Source organism: Lepidochelys kempii, chromosome 5, assembly GCF_965140265.1.
Source record: "Lepidochelys kempii isolate rLepKem1 chromosome 5, rLepKem1.hap2, whole genome shotgun sequence".
NCBI lineage: Eukaryota > Metazoa > Chordata > Testudines > Cheloniidae > Lepidochelys > Lepidochelys kempii.
In genome coordinates this window covers 24,012,754-24,033,992 of record NC_133260.1, presented here as the reverse complement: position 1 = coordinate 24,033,992, position 21,239 = coordinate 24,012,754, and the positions used below count along the sequence as shown (strand labels likewise).

General features: G+C 40.9%; 1 protein-coding gene and 1 long non-coding RNA gene across 4 annotated transcripts in view; one reads left to right on the top strand and one right to left on the bottom strand.

The window, feature by feature from the left end:
- Positions 1–21,239, bottom strand: part of LOC140911185 (uncharacterized) — a 466,388-nt gene that overhangs the window by 44,595 nt on the left and 400,554 nt on the right. The window contains exon 4 of the long non-coding RNA XR_012158854.1: positions 4,011–4,090. This is a non-coding gene — a long non-coding RNA (uncharacterized lncRNA). The remainder of the gene's footprint in view (positions 1–4,010; positions 4,091–21,239) is intronic.
- The window catches only part of NPR3 (natriuretic peptide receptor 3), a 59,566-nt gene that overhangs the window by 3,759 nt on the left and 34,568 nt on the right, over positions 1–21,239 (top strand). For all 3 annotated transcript variants that reach the window (XM_073343684.1, XM_073343685.1, XM_073343683.1), the window contains 2 exons: positions 5,909–6,031; positions 9,683–9,849. In XM_073343684.1, coding sequence (XP_073199785.1) covers positions 5,909–6,031; positions 9,683–9,849 — 290 coding nt within the window. The remainder of the gene's footprint in view (positions 1–5,908; positions 6,032–9,682; positions 9,850–21,239) is intronic.

Here is a 21,239-nt window from a genome sequence, read left to right as displayed (position 1 = left end):
TTTGGGTGAAATCCTGTGAAATCAATTTGTGATTTGTGAAATTTGTGAATTTGTGAAATCCTGTGAAATCAATCAAATCTAGTGAAATCAATTTGAATTTTACCATTTACTTCAGCGGGGCTAAGATTTCACCCTTTTGTATTTTGATGCTCTTTATTTATAGTAGAAATCTGATTTATTTCAACAAGCTGCATTGCTAACAAGAGAGAAAACATACGTAGCTGCCAAACCGCAGATTTTTGGATTGGACAGCAGACCTGTTGCTTATGCTGCAAATTTTTGTTTTAGTGACTCTGCATATGTTCAAAGGTTGAGCAAAGAAGTTTTCCTCTTATCCTGCTGAGTCTTACCATGGAGATTTCCTCCCCCCCTCTTTCCATTTAGAAGCCCCATTGAGTATTGCATAAATAATAAAAACATTTTGTGGAAGCAGCTAGCAAGGGAACACATGAATTCCTAACTCTTGCATGTGTGCAGTAATTTTGCCACTGACTGTTAGCAAAACAACAGGGAGATAAGTGGCTTGTAAAACATCTTGAAAAAAATCACCTTTCGGGTGGATGAATTGATTATATATCATATAATAGCAAAAAGCACAAAACATAATAGAACAACCATATATTTAGAATACATTGGATTAATTGCAAACCTGAATTAATTACTTATTAATTTACGCATTTGGTACACACGCATATTAAGTAACATTTTCCTGCTACAGGCAATGCTAATCTTGGAATTTTTTTTTAAAAATGCTTGTTGAAACCTGTCAAAATATTCCAAGCATGCACTATGCACTAATTGATAGTGGATCACATTAAAGAAATTCCCTCCCTAAAACTGACTGGAGATTTAAATTTTAAATTATGCACTTAAAACTATTTTTTTAACCCCCAGTTAAATAGAATCCTATTGAGTGAGTGATTTCCCCCCCCACAAAAAAAAGATACAAATCACACTCCATATAACTCCAATGCAGTCACCACACGGTATATTTGTGTTGATGCAGCGTATATACTTTAGGACTTTGCACTGGTGATAATAGTTACACTGGTGTGAATTTCCTGAACACTCAGGTCCTATAAGATAATTGGTACCAACTGATCGGTTTTTATTATCTCATTCAGGAGAGCACTTAAGTGCTAAAGTTGAACAGAGAGGAATTTAAGCACTAGTTTAAGTGCTTTCTTGAATGAATAAGATGCAACAAATGACAGCTAGACTAAACAGCCAAGCAGAGAAAAGCATTTTTAATTAACATGAGGTTTATATCTCTGCTTTGTTTTCTTGATGCTTAAAAGCATAATAATTCTATTTCAATAAGAAAAGTGTTAACCTGTAGCAAATGGAACTTGATTTCTTTTCTAATCTCTTCCTAACTGCATTTTATATATATACAGCCACATTTTATTTTAACAAAGGGAGTGGCATTCCCTTCCTTCAACTCATTCATCTTCAGTTTCATCCCTGTTTACAAGGGGAATTTCCATGATTTCTCAGAGGATTATACTTGCAATTGATTGGTGCTTAATTTTTCATAAATTTTGATGTTTTTATTAGAATGAGAGTGACAGTAACTGAAATCTTGATATAGATTCAAATTCTGCTCGTTTTACTCATGCAGATAGTCCCACTCACTTTCATAGCAATTGAGAAGGGATTTACTTCAATGGGGTGTATGCACATGTTTTAAGTTAAGAACCTGCTTATGTGGTCATTCATAAATGTCTACCTTAAAGAGTTAATGAATTTTAGTTTTCAGAACACACTATTTTCACACTAAGGTAACATTTTGAAAATGTAGTTTGGAAACCAAAATTCCAGTTCCTGCAGCCTCCTGGATCACACATCCATAACCATCTTTGCACACTCCTAGAGAGTGTGGGTGTTTCTGGACGGCTCTGCTGCATGGCGGCCATGCATATGTAGCTCTCTGCACCTGGCACATCTGGAGAGCTGCACCAGCAGGATTGCCGTACTATGTTCAGTGCCATTTAGGATCCCATCCATTAGTGTTATCCCACCTGCCCTGGGTAGGATCAAGCCCTGATACAGAAGTACAATACATTTTAAAAGTTATACCATGGTTATGGCCCTACTAAATTCATGGCCCATTTTGGTCAATTTCATGGTCATAGGATTTTAAAAATCATGAATTTCATTATTTCAGCTATTTAAATCTAAAATTTCACGTGTTGTTATTGTAGGGAAGCGTAGTCCCCATTGTCCTGATCCAAAAAGGAGTTATTGGGGGGGGGTGGGGGGGTGTCGTCCACAAGGTTATTGTAGAGCGGGTTGCGGTATTGCTACCATTACTTCTGCACTGCTGCCTTCACAGCTGGAGAGCAGCGGCTGCAGGCCAGGAGTCCAGAAATGCCAGCAGCAGCAGCGCAGAAGTAAGGATGGCATGGTATGGTATTGCCACCCTTACTTCTGCTTTGCTGCCCGCAGGGCTGGGCCCTCGGTTAGCAGCTGCCACTGTCCGGCCACCCAGCTCTGAAGGCAGCAGCACAGAAGTAAGGGTGGCAATACCATACTATGTCATCCTTACTTCTGCTGGCGGCAGCTCTGCCTTCAAAGCTGGGCTCCCAGCCTGCAGCCGCCGCTCTCCAGCTGCCCAGCTCTGAGTCAGCACAGAAGTAAGGGTGGCAATACTGCAACCCCCCTAATATAACCTTGTGACCCCCCCTGCAACTCCCTTTTGGGTCAAGATTCCAAAAAACTTGAAAAACACTAGTGTCCCCTGTTAAATCCGTATAGCATAGCACACAAGAGACCAGATTCATGGTCTGGGACGCGTTTTTGGTGGCCGTGAATTTGGTAGGGCCCTAACCGTGGTTGAGAAAGGAAGACAGCTAGGCAAATATGAATCTAAGCCTTTGAAAATGGTTCTTCCAAATCTTAATGTCACAAAAAATTGCCATGAAAAGTGAATGTTTATTACAAAGATTGCTTTTAATGCTTTTCCAGATCTAGTCAACTGGCTAAAGCTTTCAATTCATCAATAATTAGTTTAACAAAACTCAATAATGCTGGCTGACGTCCAGATACTACAAACACTTATGCACATGCCTAAGTTAAGAATTTGAGTAATCCCATTAATTTCAGTAAGACTACTCGTGACCATAGATTTCAGAGTAGCAGCCGTGTTAATCTGTATCCACAAAAAGAAAAGGAGGACTTGTGGCACCTTAGAGACTAACAAATTTATTTGAGCATCCGATGAAGTGAGCTGTAGCCCCCGGAAGCTTATGCTCAACTAAATTGGTTAGTCTCTAAGGTGCCACAAGTCCTCCTCTTCTTTTTGCGTGTCCATAGAGTTAAGCACTGTATAAGTGCTTGCAGGATCAAAATACTAATACTGGAATTATTTTGATATGTATATTTTAAACTGAAGAAAGTATAAGAATTTAGTTATATGTTCTAGTAATTTACAAATACAGACCAAATAAACATAGTTGCATTTTTAAAAGCTTACAAAAAATGACACACACACAATTTATCTTTGGATTTTATGGGTGTATTTCCTGTACACACCAAAAAAATGTAATCTTTGATATATTTCTGCTGTGCTAACACCACATCCAAATAGTTAACATTTGCCCCCTCACATTCCTTTATCAGTTCTCAAACTATGACCTGTCAACACATTTTAAAGCAGAAATTTTTCCACTTTTCATTCCTGTTAGTCAAGATCATTAACTGGTGCAGGGGGAATAACTTCACTTTCACTTACAGGATGGGGATTTTTTGGTAGATGTGAATTATGAAGGCAAAAGTCAAGTGTTTAAAAGAAAAACAGCTCACCTTTCCCATTAGGAACAGTGTGTAAATCCAGAAAGAATTTGATCTCATAGGTTGTATTTGCTGATAATGATTCAGTAATTTCTATGCCAAAGTTTATATCAAACATGTGCTGTTTTTCCCCCCTCTTCGTGTAAGCGACTTACAATACTCATAAGTTATAGTTTGCTCTGGAAATTATTATACTAATCGACTATAGTCAGACAGACCTGTCCCTGGTGGAACTTCTGTGAAGTGTTGGGTTATCCCAGGGATGAATTTGGATCATTATGCCTATAATGGAATAAACCTAGAAAAGAGAGGGAAGAAAATGGATTGTGTGAGTAAAGATTTGGCTTGCTTGCAACTTTATTTTATGTGAGCACAAGCACTTGACAAGAAAAACTGACTGATTTTGGTTGAGCTTTATTGTTTGGATGAAAATAGCTCCTTCCATTGTTGTAACTTTACCATTGCATGGCAGTACTTCTTGCAAATATATGTTATGTTTCTTTTTAGTCAGCGCGCTAACAACTTTTATTTTGACTTTTTTGATCAAATCTCACTGACCAGGCCATTAAACAAGCATACTTGTATCACACCTGACCACCTTCTGTGCTTGATGCATGTGTCATCCTAGGAATGGGAACAGAATGCTCTGCCTGGATGCAGACCTGCAAATATTTAACAGTTTAACTAGTTTCATGTGTGTTGTGAAGTTATATAGCAGTTTGTAATATAGATGTTTACTAGGAGAGAAGTACACCTCTTGATGAAGGGGGAGGGGGAAAACAGGTGATGTCGCCTTCCATGCCTTGTATGCTGGGGAACTGACATATGTGCAAGCATCATTAAGCTAGAACAGAGGGAAAAACAGGAATTAGATCCATACTTACACAGATCTAGTGTCTAGGGAAAAAAAGGCAGCATGATGGAATAGCAACTATGTTTCTATAGGCTGGAATAGCAGCTGCAACCTATTAGTGGCAGGTTGGGGAGTAGATTCTGTCTCTGCAGTTTCCACTTAGCTCCCTGCACAAAGTCTCTTTACTCAAGTATTGAGTGGGAAGGGGTGAATTTCACCACATGCACAAAACGGACTATTAACATGCCCTGGAAGTTTTTGACCAGACTTCTCTCTCAAGCTTATTGAACCTTCCAGTAAGTAGCTTGTCCTTCTGCAAATCACTGGCACCAATTCTGACATATGGTAACAGTAGATTTCCACTGTAACCCCCTCCTCTCCAGCATACAGTACAAACCAGAATGCCAAGTGCCCAGCTGCATCCCCGTATTTAGAATTTTGAAGTAATGTAAATGTTGCCTTGATATTACCTCCTAGATGATAGCATAGCTCTGATCTTCTAATTCTCTAGCATGGATGGAGTACCACTGAATAATAGTAGATCACATTTTAGGATCCAAACTTTTATCTGGCTTTTGGATCATTGATAAATGAGACCTTGAGTCTTAAGACTGTAGCTGTTTTCAAGGTATTCAAAATGAAATTCTGAATGATAATTTTATCATTTTATGCCTTAATCTTGGAATAATTACATATTCACTTGCAATAACCAGGTGGTGGATAGAGCACTGAACTGGGAGTCAGGAGATCTGGGTCCCATTCCTGGCTCTGCCACTGGCCTGTGGATGACCTTGGCAAGTTACTTCTCCAGCTGTGTCTCAATTTTCCAGTCCATAAAATTGAGATAATGATACTCCTTTGTACAGTGATTTAAGATCTGTTGATGAAAAGTGCTATATAAGAGCTAGGTATTGTTGTTGTAAAAAAAATTAAATGCACAAAAACCTCACCACATTACATGAATCAAATCAAGAATAAGAATAATTCTTTTCCCATTGAAGTCAATAGGATTTTTGACATTGACTTCAGTGGGTAAAGGATTGGCCTTTGGTATTGGTATGGAGTCTTAATGTGAACTGGACCCTGTCTCATGTAGGCTCCTTTGGAAATCCCAGATTTAATTGTTAGCTCTGTTCCCATGATTTTTAAAATGTTGGGTGGACAGTTCAGGTCACTGTCTCTGGCAATGGACAAGCTTCACAATCTGTTCCCAGAGGTTTCAAGAACAGCTTCTTATCTCTGTTTTCCATTTTCCTCCACCAGTTGTAATAATGTGTGCCAGCAGTGACACAATAAGGAACATCATGCTAGTTGCTCATCGACAAGGAATGACCAATGGGGACTACGCTTTCTTCAATATTGAACTCTTCAACAGCTCGTCATATGGTAATGTTATCCTCTCCTCCCCCCAGTATGTTGCAAAACTTTCTGTAAACATGATAACATTTTTAGATTTAGTCTTAAAATATACCACTATTAGTCCTTAAAATACACCATTATCTCTCCCTGGTCCTGAGGTTACCCGCCACTTGAATTATGATATTAGCAAGAAGGAAACCAGAAATTCTGGATTTAACTACTTCTGGACTGATCTGTGTGAGGAAGCAATGTGACTAAATGGAAGATCTAATATAGAAATTCCCTTACGTTGGGGGAAAAACTGCTTCCAACAAAGACCTTTGTTATACCAGCCCCTTCTCACTACCTTCTATTCTATGGTGTGTGTTCTGATTCACTGTAGGTTGCTACAAATCCCAGTCTTGTGATTACAAGTCTTGGGCCTGGAATAGCCCAAACCCTGTTGTGGGCTAGAGAGGAAATGACTGACTGGGAGATAGGCAGCAGTGACACAGTGAATCCCAGCCCAGAGAGTCATTGTTAAGGTCATGAGGGGTTGCCTAGTTCACCAGCCAGAAAATCTTGATGCCCTAGGGTGAAATCCTAGTCCCACTGAAGTCAATAGGAGTTTTGCAGATTTGTACACCTGCCAGTGGCTGGAAACCCTTGATCTAATATATGCTCCAGTTTTTCATGGCACATAATTCCTGCAGAGACATGCTGCTATATTTAGCCTTGTAGTATCACCTGGTGCACAGAAGCACAGTCATGTTCACCCCAGTAGAATGTAGTCACATACATGTGATGTGCTTATATTTTTTTAATTGGTTCAGATTTCTGTGCCCCACACAGCCATATACTAAAAAGGTATCCTTAGGAGTTAAGGCAAATATTTCACAATGGACTCAGCACCACAACCCCAGAGTTAAGGGAGCACTGTCTATCTGGTTTCTTGGTGACTGACCAGTTTTTTGGGATGTTTTTGTGTTTTGTTGTTTTTGTTTTAAATTCTAACTTCCGATGCAGCATTGTTTAAATAGCATTTCCTGAGTATTTTTTGTAAATAATTCCTAGGGGGGAAAACATTAGAAGGATCTTCTGCTCTTTTTTTTAAGACAGGACAAACTAACTCTGAAGAGAAATCTATGAAACTGACTGTACACAAATTGTTGTCAAATGCATAAAGTAAACAAACTGAACACAGACTTTCCAGACCTCCTCTTACAGTTCTAGTAAACTTTGTGTTATCGGAACTCTAAAAAGGTACAGAACTGTAAGACTGAATGATTTACAAGTAGCTATTGTTTCTATAAGGTCACACAATCACACTTATTTTTTGTTGTCCTTAAAGTTTATTTTAATTTGCAAAAAAGGCACATTAATTGTTGAGGCTGCAACAGTTGCGCTGCTTCATCAGAAAGTCATTTTAAGTGTTGCCCACAGACTCCATGCCCAAAGCAATCTTTGAAAGGATTTGAAAGTGTGTAAAATTACTTTAGAAGCTCTGTTAAGTAAAGGGAGCTTCTCTGTTTCCAGTTACAATAGCTTTTCAAGTGAACATGTTTAGGTCAGACTGAGGTTCAGAAGCTTGTTCACATTTAGGACCCAATATTACCTAAAACTCAGCTTTCTCTGGGAAAGTCAAGATCCCAAATGTGGCATATATGTGGGACTGGGGAACTATGCTGCTTAGAGCATGGCTTTATAACATTTTGTGGCTGTCATCTGTTGTCATTCACTTTTCAAAGATCTTCTGTGTGGACCTCATGGTAGAACAAAGCTTTTGTGCTTGATTGGGTTACAATCTAGAATCGTGATAGGTGGCTGTAACAGTAGCTGAGAACCTCACAAGGAGGTGAGACAAAGAACTGATTGAAAAAAAGATAGGTGGTCAATAAAAATTAAAGAATTAAAGGTCATTTATGAATTTTACTAAAATCGTAATCCACAAGGGCTATAGAGGTGCAGCACCTTCACAGCATTGTGCTTTGGTAAACAAGCAGCAGAGTCCGAAGCATAGAGGCCTTTCTCTGGGAAAGGAGAGAGAATGGAAGGGAGCTACCATTTGACTTGGATCTCACTGAGGGCTAGACTGTGGCTTTGCCACTTCATACACAGGACTTGTGGCAAGCAGCTGCAGTTTCCCAGGAGCAGCACACTGAAAGAAATGTGCTTCTCAGAGGCCCTGTTCCTTCACTGGTTCCCTCATGCCCTATCAGGAGGAGGTGAGTAACTTGCTGTTGGCCTGTACCTGCAGCAAATTATGACATCTCCCCAATGGCTTAGCTGCCATCACAACACACAGAGGAAGTGAAACACAGGCTTCTCTCACTTTTCACCCACCTGCATGCCTGGATCCAGGGTCCGTGTAACCCACTCATGGCCGGAAGACCTTTATCCCTCATCCATCCCTGTGCAAGCACATAGTCTCAAGTCAAGGCGGATAGAATGGTCTATACTTGGCTGCTGCCATCTCTGGCATTCACTCCATTCCCATTCCCTTCCCTTGGTCTCAGCTAACCTGCTGTCTGCCTGTCTATAAATCAACAAATTCCCTTAACCAGGCTGAATGACCACATCCTCCCTCGTCTCAGGGTCCTGCGTGTCTCTGGATTCCAAACCTCAGCAGCTACTCGTGTTCTGCAGTTTTAATCTTTGTACTTTTAGCCACAACTGGCTTTTAGTTCCAAAAATAAAAATGACTGTCTGGCTTTCTAATTATTTTTAAATATTTAAAAGCAAGTTGTTTAAGGACACTGTTATTCCCCCAAGGCCTCATTATTTATCAGTTCCATAGAACAGCCCTTGCACCTGATTCAAGGCAATAGGAGTCTTTCCACTGACTTGAGTGGGCTTTGAATCAGGTCCTTTGGCCTCAACCAACTCACAGGAAGTACTCAGGACAGGACAGGATCAGTAGGCAAAGGCATTTAAACAAATAAGCTGTAACTGAATTTAAAAATCTCTGATTACTGTATTAGTTTACCAAGTTCAGTCTCCCACCTGCTGTGTCACTGGGCAAATGCAAGTACAATGTGTGCAATGGCAAGTTGGTAGTTGGGTGTTTGTTTTCTGCTAAGAGAAACTGGCCTATCGTGCAGCCAGGGTGCACATGGCATTCCCATTGATTTCAGTGGGAGAGCTGGGCGACAAGTGGCTACAAGATCAGGCCCTGTGTGACGACATTCCAAGTAATTACTTTACTCTTCTTACTCTACTTAGACCTGACTTTGCTTGAAGTTTAAAAGGAAGTCAGTGGCACATTGACTAGAAACTGAATCCAGTTTTGCCTCCCTCACCTAGTCTAGCCCCTAGACAACCTGCTTCTCTGTGTTTGAGGATGTTATTTGCTCATATCTAGACTTGACTTCAGATGTTAAAAATAATCAAGCAAATATGGGAAGAAAATCTTATTGCTGACCATTCTGCTAGGCTGGGCTTCTGACTAAGGATCATAATCTGTATAATTATTTCAAGGGCATTATGTCAGTCCCCCTTCCTATCTTGTTCCCCTAGCATCAAGAGGCATGTTGAATTCCGTTACATTAGCCTCACAGCACGTATTGCACAAATGCGACAATACCTTGTACATTGCTGTCTACCCCCAAGCAACGTATAGAGGATATTTAAGCAGAAAGGGAGAGCGAGCCCATTATGCAAACAAGCTTGGAATTGTAAATATTTTTATTTCTCCCTTAGGAAATGGCTCGTGGAAGAGAGGAGACAAACACGACCTTGAAGCAAAGCAAGCCTACTCATCCCTCCAAACAGTCACTCTACTGAGGACAGTGAAACCTGAGTTTGAGAGGTTTTCCATGGAAGTGAAAAGTTCTGTTCAGAAACAAGGTCTGAACGAGGATGATTACGTAAGTACTTGATTGAGCCTAGAGCTTTTAGCGCCCTCAAAAACAGGATCCTGATTAAATCAAAGGTGACAAAGTGTCCTATTCTGAATCCGTCAAAAACACCTGGGCTCAGTTGTGAAACTCACTGTTATCTTTGTGAACTCTCTCTGGCTAAAGAAAATTGCTCTTTGTTTGTCCACAGTCATCAGGGAGTACACAGTGGGAGGGGCAGGAGAAACAAGGGCTCTACATGTCTCTAGCACTTCCATCGTTCATCACACTCCTTTTATTGGTAAAATATTTTTTTCGTTCTTGATTTCTGTGTTTTCTCTCTCACTCCAGCTTGTCCTCATGCTTTTTCACTCTAGGGAAATGGCGTCTCAGCAGGTTGTGCTATCCTGTTGTATCTGGTAAATTGAACTTTTCTTATCCTTAAGGGGAGCTGTGCCCAAATTCCCAGCTTACCATGCTAAAATTCTGTGTGGTTTTAACCATCCAAATACCCACTGGAGGTATTCCACAAATCCTGTCAAGTATTTTAAACCTGGAAGTACCACAGTGCTCCAAAGAGGGAGATAAAATACTATATTTCTTGTTACCATTCACCTCTAGGAGGAGGATACTTCTGGGAATTAGCACAGAGTATCAGAAACACTGAAAGGATATTTCTCCAAGATCATTCCTAGATGGGTCTTCTTTGAGATGAAGATAGGAGGAGTTCACGGCACAATATACACACACACAGTTGCCTGCATGCTGGTGCAGGTACTTCATTCCCTGTGAAAGGGGCCACTAAAAAACCCCTGATGTGGCAAGAAGAGAATGTGGCCACATGAGAGCTGAAGCTCATATAGCTCCAGGGGAACAGGGTTAGGATGTCAATCCACTGCAGTGACAGTGCCGTGCAAGAACTTCCCACCATCACTACTACTGGAACTAAAATGACCACACTTACACAGGAGACCAGTGAAATTGGAAAAGTCAGGAAAAGTGACTTGTTGGATACATTCATACACTATTTTATGTTGTTTTTATATTGATTTAAGGATTGGCATTAACTGACGTCTATAAAATAAAGGAAAGCAGCAACAGTCAATATATATTGCTTGAAAACTGAGATTGAGCCGAAACACAAGGTCTAAATCAAAAGCTTTGCTAACGTGCATGCTGAATTAATAGACAGGAAGTCTTTCCTGCAAGGTATTGTACAATATCAGTTGTCTTCAGAAAATCTGCACTCAACCAACCATAGAACAGCTGTATTTGAAAACCTATCACCTATTTGTGGTTTTAGGTACTGGGGAGGGTTATTTAGAATGAAAAGCCTTTTTTGATATAGTTACCCAGGAGGGTTTACAGTCACAGTTTGGGTCATAATTCCAGTCACCTGAAAACATGCAAATCAGACTGAAACATGCAAATCCAGATGGAATCCTGGAAAGCCTAGTTCACACTTTACTGCTGCAATGAAACAAAGCATGACTGAGTTCAAATAGTGCTCCAACGAGGGGCACAGGAGGCCCATTCAGATTTGCACATCTTTTTGCAGATGAAGTTGTAAGACAACACAACTCCCATAGGACATGGGGATAATGCCTTCCAAGGAACTCTGAGATCTGTTAAGGAGAGCGACAAACCCTGATTCCCACCAACTGGAACTGAAGACTTGCCCTGGTAGCCCCACCAGTCAAGGGCAGCCAGGCTAATGTTCAAAAGGCAAGAGCAGCCAAATGGCTAGGAGAGCCAGTGAAGCCAGGAGCATGAATGTTATCTACCCAGCTCAGAGGCTGAGGTGGGTGGATTAAGGAGGACAGTTTGGAGTAAGAAGGAGAGGCACTCTGTGGTTCTGTAGGACATGGAGCCCGCTTCAAAGTTATGTTTGGAGGACCATGCATGTATCAATTCAGCTTTGTGTTAAACGCCTGGCTACAATTACATTGCCAGCAAAATCTGAGTCTCATTATAATGCGCAGAATTAGCACAATGTGTGTGAGAGATCAGCAAGCTCCCTCATGCTGGCAAACAGAAGAGTTTTTTGTTGGCTAACTTTCTTATTCTCCAAATAGGAGATTCCCTGCAAATACATCCATGTTGCCAACAGTTCTTTGTTCACTTTTATCAGACCTTAGCTGCTTGAGCAGTCAGATCTCAGTGCTGATAACATTCATTGGTTGCTCTCCATAGTACAGTCAGGTGACCCTAAAGCTCTCTTGTATTTTGCTCAGAGCAGGGGCTCAGAGCTACAGAGAAAAGGGGGTTAGCTTCAAACACAAGTTCAATATGTACTGAATTTGTACTATTACTTACTGTGCTATAAGATCTAATCAAAAACCTTCTCACGTCAATTTATCCTCATGATTTTTGAAAAAATAAACAATTTTAAAGTGATGCTATTGTGTCACTAATACCTGAGAGCATTCAAAAATGAACAGATTTTAGTAATCTAATTTACTACCATTTGTGATACCCTTTGTTTTTTACAGTCACTCAGCTTGGGCAACGAAAACAGACTAGTCAGTGTCCCCTATCTGATTCTCATGCACCAGCACACAACAGCAACGACTGGGTTGCAGACACCGTTACAAACCAAGCAATTTTTTAAAATGTCAATTAAGAAAACTTACATTTTGTAAAATTGTGAAAGAAGAAAAAGCAAAACAAAAACAAATGACCTGACTAAGGGTCTCATCACCCAGCCCTCTTCCTATCTGCATGGAAGGGAAAGGGGATGCCAGCTTCACTATATGCTGGCCCTTGCTACTCCAAGAGAGTTTCCCTCTGTGGAGGCTTCCCAGCATTTAGGCTCTGTGGACTGGGAGGAGGTGGGGATGTCTCCACTCTACTGGATTCTTCTACACATGAAACCTGTTGGTGAAGGTGGGCATGTTACTTCAGGGGGAATCTTGCCTGCAGTGGATTACAGGGGTGATCAATGGGGGTTTGAATGCAATCCTCAGCTTCTTCTGCATGTGCAAATCATGTGTCCCAATGTAAATATCCAGGGAAACTCTGAATTGTAAAACAGAGAATCCACTTCTCTGTGCTGGGTTTTCCAGCATATGGGAGAATGAAGCTCTAAATGTGTGGCTTAATTCATCTGACAGTGACTCTGACAAAAAAAAAAAAAGAAAAGATTTGTTAATACAGCATCTTGTCCTGAACTCTTGCCATTGTAAACTCCAAGGGCATTATTATGCTACACAGAAAGAGCATAATAAAAAGTGGAGAAAACATAACAGCCCAAAACAAAGGATGGAAAAACAGGAGGGGCAAAGCACTAACGTAGCAGTTCTCAGATTGGTGGACATGTCTGTGGCCTGTCGAGAGCTAGCAGCTCACATGGCACTGGCCCTCCTTGTTTCCAGCTGGTATGTTGCACAGAAAGAAGCTAAAAATACACAAAACATTCTTGATGTTGCTTTTCCATGTAAGCAGCTGCTGTCATTGTTAAGTAGCAGCCCTGTAATCAAGAATGTGTGGAGGTGTCCAGGAGACAATATCGCTGTTAGGATGAAGTCCAAAAGGTTTGAGAATCCTTGTCCTGGACAAATTTCTTTAAGCAGTCTTTAACTGATCACTGGTGACACAGTCAGAGAAGCAAGTGGTAGAGAGCGGTTTTTAAGAAGGCATTAGACAATTGGTTCCCAAACTTTTTAATAAAGCAACCCACCAGCTGCATTGTCTTTTTTTTCTTTTACCGAAACCCCAGCAATACCATCCTAATTCCAGCCTGGCACCGAGAGGAGGCTGAGCCCACTTTGCACTCCTCCTTTAGCAAAGGTTCCTGTCCCACGGGGCTGGGCCTCGCTCCCCATTCTGGTATTGGGACCTGGTGCAGAGGTGCCCAGCTTCTATTTATCAATGTAAATAACAGATTCTTCCCCAAAAGCCCAGCATTCAACATGCTGCTTTTAGAAAATATGGCCACTTATTTTGGTGTCTAAATGGGAGCTGAACTCATCTGATAATCTGATCTTCCACCTCAATCCTGCTACCCATTGCCAAACTCCAGTTGACTTCAGTAGGTGTAGGATTAGCCCCTAGAGCTAGCTTAACTCCTGTAGAAGTCTATCTGGACTTGCTTGATATGGGCTATGGAATCAGGCCCTTAGCAGTTGAAACTTCTCAATAATCCATCTGGAATGGATAGTAGAATTAGGGACAGTAAAACAGGCTAACATCACTAGCTAAAATATTGCCTGTATCATCCAGTGGGATTTAAACAAGGTATCCGTCAGCTACTCACAGCGTGCTCTGAACGCTTGTAGAGTGATTTGGGATGCTTGGATTAAAGGCATAACATAAGAGCTCTAAGATAAATGTGCCAGAGACAGCAAGGGGAGTGGTTTGCATTTATCTGAGATCAGCATTTGCAACTGCCTCTGTATTAGGGTGAGAATAATTCCAGACAGACATGTTTAACAAGAAACAGTGTTTCAGTTAAAGTATATACACGGTCTATTTTTATTAAATAACACTAAGCACTTAATGCATTGGCTTAAAGCTTCAGTTTGAAACTTCTTAATACTACCTCTGTCCTGGCTTGGGAGTAGAATTCAGTAAATGCTGTTTTTATATCTAACCCAGTATTCTGAGCTGGGATGATTTTATAACCTTGGATATTTGCTCTTTTGAGGTTAGCAGGCCACCCATGGCTTGTTTTTCCTTCTTATTTAAAAGCTGAAAAATTAGCTAATTAAACAAACATTCCAGCTGTGTTAACGGCACAGCAGCATTGTTTGTTGGGAAAGATGTGTGGAGTTTTTTTCTTATCTACTGTCCTCTTCCCAACACTCACAATGAGCACCAGGAAAAGGAAACTGAAGATCAATTTGCCCGCAAAGCTATCTCACCCAAAGATACAAAGTCAAAGCTAAATACGTTATTTAGATCAGCTAGACACTACCTTTTAAAAAGTGACGATCTGTTATTTTTAAGGGTTTGAGTCTTCCAAATGAGAAATGGCCCAGAAGGGAAGCCTCTAAAGGAACTTTTAGGGCTTCACCAATTATCTACAAAAGCTATGTGGGAGGTAGCAGTAGTCATAAAGTTTATCACTTCATCCATAACATCCGTGCCAGACTCTTCCCCCATGTGTATTGCCTTACATCATCCTTTAATTGGGATTGTACACTCACAAAGATGGGGGGGAGAGAGGAAGTAAGCAATTCAGTAAAGTCACTGAGAGAGACAGGAAAAATATAATATATTCAATAGCGTATGTCCCATTTGTCTTTCTCGGACCCAGCCAGGCAGGATAAATGCACAGGCAGGCTTTTGTGTCTCTTTTGACTGCATCAGAATAGGAAAGGGTTTGCAGGGAGGGGGGTTATGCCTCTGCCAGGGAATAATTTGTTCAAATGAATAGGTTTATTCAGCGCCTAGAGTGCTTTGCTAATTGTGTTTGAAAGAATAAAAGCAAACCTCATGTTGCTTTTAGTAGCAAGAAAAAAAAGAGTTCACATGCTATCTTATTAATAAGAAGATTAATTCTATCAGCGAAACATAATTAGGAATTTGGAGCCCAATTCTACGTTCATTGAAGTCAATGGGAGTTTTCTCACTGATTTTAACAGGAGCAAAGTTGGACTCCTGATTGCTAAGTTTTCTGGGTTTAGTAGCCACTCCATTTTTATTTTTTGTTAATTAAAGATATTGCCTTTACTGCTTCCCTAATGATGGGAAAGACTAAATCTCTTGAGTATATTTGGTTCTTAAACAAAAAATACTGAATATTGGTAAGTTGATGAGTGCCATAAAAGATAAGAAAATAAATGAATTAGTCTTCCCTCTTACTGTTGAGGTCTGTTTAGTTTTTCTGTGGGAGCGGGGAGAGCAGAGAGTATCTCAGGATATTTTTGAAGTTGTTAAACTGAACCAGGTAGTACAAAATTTTAGTTATGACTTATAATAAGAACATTGGACGCACTGGAATGTACATGTTTAGCATTGTTAGTCTTATATACTTGTATATTGCCCATATGTCTTCAGTCTTTTTACTTTGGTTTCAAAGATAGTCACATTTCATTTTAGTAAACTGACATTTGCATTTACCTCCATGAAATATTAGAATGCAGGCCGGATACTCTTTCTTTAAAATACTCACCAGATATATATATTATATTCCACTAACAAGGAATTAAGATGTTGAAATTTGCAGGACTTTTTAAAGGTCTTTATGCTTATTTCATTAACGAAAGCTAATATTGGGCCAGATCCTGCTCCCATTTAAATTCACAGGAATATTGCCATTGATTTCAAAGGAGTGCAGGATTGGGCCTGTTCTCTTTCAACTAGAGCAGATCAAGCATGTATAGCTCATTTTGCACAAACTGACATTTTAAAAAACCCAGAGCATTCACTAACTCACTTTTCTAGAAGCCAGTAAGTACATCCATTACATCTCATAGTCCCAAAGTAACTTATGAAAAATAACATTCAACTGGAAGTTCTTTATTTAACTGCACAAAAATCTAAGCCCAGCAAAGATGAGGTCATTTGAACAAAAAGTCTTCAGGGATTTAGGTGATAAAGACTTCAGCAGCAGGAAATATGGTAGCAAATAGCAATCCAGTGCCAAAAAAAAAAGCACAAGGTGGCCATTTGATCCGTTTTTCCCCCAGGAGAGAAGTGCTTGTCTTAATGGGTATTCAGAGATGTTGCAGCCCTGGGGGCTCACATTCCAGCTACTGGAGAGGATTGCTTTTATGAGCAGAGCTGCAGTCAGCTATGTTGGACTAAGCTTTCAGCATGAGAGACTTTACTGGAGTCAAATAGTTTGAGGTTGTTTTTTGTTTGTTTGTTTGTTTTTTGAGATATGCAACAGAAAATGTTCAGTTGCAAATTATGACCCTGACCTTCAAATCTGTCCATGTGGGCAGACCTGAACACCCATGATGAGGCCCAAATAGAGACAAGAGGCTACCTGTGCTGAGCCTGCAGCACTCTGGGCTAGATCCTCAGCTAGTAAAAAATCAGTATCCACTGATTTCAGTGAAGCTAGTCTAAACTATACCAGTTGATGATCTGACTGCCTGACAGAAAGGGGAGGGGAGGCTGCAGCCACCTCCCATGCACCCCCTCTTGACATGGGGTCATATTGCAGGCAGCCTGCCTCAGTTTCTCCCTCAAGGGACTTCTTAAACTCCACAGAGGCTTTTCTCACCCATTTACCACCCTTTCTTGGGGGGTCTGAGTTTATTCACATAAATAAAGTTCCAAAATAAAACTCTGAAAAAGTTCCAAAACACAGCCCATCCATTTTACCCTCTCATCAGGGGTCACTCCCAGGCTTTTCCTGCCCATAATCTCAGCAGCAAAACTCCCTGCCACAGATCTTTCTTTTAGAGCCTGCTCACTCCCAGCAGTCTCCAGCCCACCTGACTCCCCAGGCCTTCCTGCCTGGGGCATTTCCTGCTTGGGCAGGCCACTCCCAGGCCCTGCCTGGTTGGAGCCTCAGCTTTCTGGCTTTGACTTACCACTCCAAGCCCCTTGCTATCAGTAGGGTAGTCATATTTCCGGTTCCCAAAAAGAGGACACTGCTGGAGAGGGAGATGGAGGGGCAGGTACAGTTGAGAGGTACCTGTAGCAGACGTACTCACTGGAGTTCAGGGGCAATATCACTCCCTGTCACTGTGGCAGGGTGGCTGGCACAAGCCAAGGACGCAGCAACAGCCAGCAGTCAGCAACTCCCTGTAGAGCCCTTCCCAGGGAGGGGCCTAGGTGGGCAGGATCCGCCAGCTGTGGCTTGCAGGGGAGGGACCAATTGAGAAGGGGCCCAATCAGGGCTCCTTCTGAGCTGCAGCTTATCTGCTCTGCAAACACCTGGGACATTTCCTGTTGTTTGAAAAATCCCCCCAGACAGAGAAAGGAGCTCAAAAAAAGAGGGCAATGTCTGAGAAAACCTGGAGGTATAGTATACCCAGTCAGGGTCTTCCCTGCTGAAGCCTTTCTTACTTCCTACAATGTCCTGAACTTCCACCTTCACTGTAGCAACCTGCTATCCTTTGTAGGGAATTACCTGATCCAATCCAGGGCTGCCTCTTCAGTAGTCTGGGTTGGCTATCCCTAAACTCTACAGCATTTAGGGGGCAAGCTGTCTGTCACAGGGGCGCTCAAAGAATAAATAATGTTATTGGTCCTGTGCTGTGTTTGTGATGTTATGCCACATGAACATTTTTATTTACCAAGCGCTGACTGGGTGCTCGGTGCAGTTGTACAAGTCACAGAAAAAGATCCAGTCCCTGTCTTAGAGTTTATAATGTAAGTCCCTGATTCTTCTAACATCTACATAAATAGTCCCATTTAATTCAATAGAACTATTCACAGGCATAAAGTTATTGACATGTAGGATTGGGACCTAAGTGGGCAGGTGGAATAATATAAACATAGCCAGCCCTGGGTGAAGAAGATTAACATAGAAGGATGCAAGCTTTGTTGTTGTTTTTTTAAAATAGACAGGTAACAAGCCTACTGACTTAGGTGGGTTAACATGGTTAGCTTGGTAGAAACAATATATTTTTAGGATGGATTGTGTGAATAAAAGGAGGACTTGTGGCACCTTAGAGACTAACCAATTTATTTGAGCATAAGCTTTCGGGAGCTACAGCTCACTTCATCGGCTGCATCACTCCCAGGTGATGCATCCGATGAAGTGAGCTGTGTAGCTCACGAAAGCTTATGCTCAAATAAATGTGTTAGTCTCTAAGGTGCCACAAGTCCTCCTTTTCTTTTTGTGGATTCAGACTAACACGGCTGCTACTCCGAAACCTGTGTACTAAAGAGGATGAGCGCTCTCATGCATATGAGGAATGGAGGGAAGTCTAGGAATCCCAGGAGAGGATCTCCCCCTGGAGCAGAATTCGAGTACTAATAACCTTGGGGGAGGAGTTCAAAAGTGAAACAAAAGGCTCAGTCCATTCCAAGAGGAAAACCTAACAAACGAAGAGAGATTGATTGGGAAGACTGGAATTGTTTGCCTCAGAGAGAAGATGAATAAAATGGGGCATGAGAAGGACGTCCAAAACTATGAGATGGCTCAGACATTTCTATTCAGCCTTCCTCACAATACCAGAGCAAGGGGACAGTCAGTGGAAGTAATAGGCTGAACATTCAAAACTGATAAAAGGAATTATTTCTTTCACCAAACTTTCAATTATCCAATTAGCCCATGGTGCTCATTGCCACAAGATACCATTGAGGCAAGAATTTAGCAGAATTCCAGAGAGGACTGGACATTTATACTGACAGTGGCAACGCATGAAGGGGGCATGCAGGGTCACATAGCACTCCAGATTTCTGCCAGAGTTTAAATGCCCTGCTCTGAACATACCACCAGCATCTTTAAATTGTGACACCTCCTCCCCCCCACTATCAACAGTTATGCGTCATCTTAATATACTGATAAGACTATCCAGAGTTATCATAGTAAAATGTAAAAAAAAAAAAAAATCTAAGAATTTTGGAAGTGATGTGAACCCTCAAGCTTCAGGGCATAAACCAACCTCTAGCGAATGGGGATTGAGAAGAAATTTTCCTTGTAGGCATGTTATCCATATCTGTCTATGGCAGTGTTTCTTGCCCCATCCTGTGAGGCAGCTGATACTGTTCATTGTTAGAGAGAAGATATTGAATGATCAGTCTGATCCTGCATAGGACTTCGTATGTTCCTAAATTATCAACAAGTTTTACAGCATTTTACATATGTGGGAAAGTGTGAAACAAGGATTGCTACATTCAAAGAGTCCTGTCCATATTACAATGAGATGCCATTGCAGGGACACGGAGTGCATAGAACTGTTTGTTGCATTGTTTGTATTTGTAGCCACCCCTCCCCCCACCTCCCTTATATGCACCAAGGCATTCAATGGGATTGCCAACTATCTACCCCATTTTGCACAGTAGATTTTTTGGAGAGCAGGGGTTTCTGGGAACTTTTCCAAACTAGGTGGCACTGTTTTTAGAGATGGGATTGGGAGGGCCTGCTGAAGAAGTGCAATGCTTCTGGCTTGCATTCCTTCCTGGGGGTGCGGGGAGTTGTCCTAGACTTGCACCAGTTTAGCCAAACCTTTCGTGTTTTTCAGCCAAACCTTGCAAAATGCCTGCGATGAGTGGAATACAAGTGGTGCAAGTTCAACTCATTGTAAGCAATGATTTCTTTCAGTGCTTTTTTGCTTAGTATAAATAGGGCCAAAGAGAACTGATGCAGTGGTCATGAAACCCCTCAATTTATGAGTCTATGACTTCTATAGTTAAAGAATCAGCCAAATAAAACATATTAACTGATATCCAGGAATTAAAAAAATAATTTAAAAGTACTTGAAAATGGAGACATAAATAACAGCAGCCTGAGGGTTTGCATTAGCTACCTGCCATCAGGTTTTGCAAGTAAGTATGCGCATTTACTCTGGTATTTAATAAAAATCATTTGCCATGGCAACCCCTGCCTTAGGTGAGCTCTTCAGATGCAGAGAGAATTCTTAAAGGAACACACATACCAATATATCTAGAGCATCTAAGAATAGCAATGAGACTTGAACACATGCTGTAGTATTTTAAATAACCAAACTCAAGGCTTGTTAGGTCCCCCCCCCCTTTCTGAAATGGTGAGAGTGGCCATAACCAGGACAAACCTCAGTACAATGAAACCTTCCAAATGACTACATTTGCAGAGCATAATATGAAGCTAACTTTATTTTTTCATTACCATCATAGAGAATGGTACCCTCTCTGTCAAATATTTTAAAACAACCTATAGAAATCAATAACAGGAAGGCTTAGACTACACTGAAAACAAGTTCTCTTCTGAGTAGCCTTTCTTAAGCTATGGTCTTTACACATTGCTGTAAATTGGTTCTAGTTTTCCCTTCATGTGTCAGGTTTTGCCTAGCCATTTTCAGATGTCGTCAGCCTGTACGGAACAAATGTCCTGTATTTATTTAAAGGCTTAGCTTAATAGAGTTGACTTCAGTATGAACATTCCTACATCTCCCCAATGGTGATCTTTCTCCAAATTTGGAGGTTTTACTCATTCTGGCATGAGACGCACTTAGAAACAACCCAAAAGATATGTAAAAATAAAGCATTTCAAATGAGGTGAGCTGGTTTTGTGATAAAATCAGCAGTCCAGGACCCCAACATGTGTTACATGTTGTGTACAAGGTTCGAATGGCAAACATTTAACAAAAAGTGCCCTCCCTATTTGTCCTATCCTGCATTGATTTGAACCAGTTAACATATCTTAACAATTGTAACTGAGTCTTTTAGATTTTCAGATTAATTATTATTCTAAAGAACTGGCCTGCTCCTGCAGTTTTGAATTTTTACTTAGGATCTAATAAAAGCGCTATTCTGTGAGTTACTAGCTTATCTTACTTTTCATCTGTAGCCAAAATGCACGAATGGTCACACTA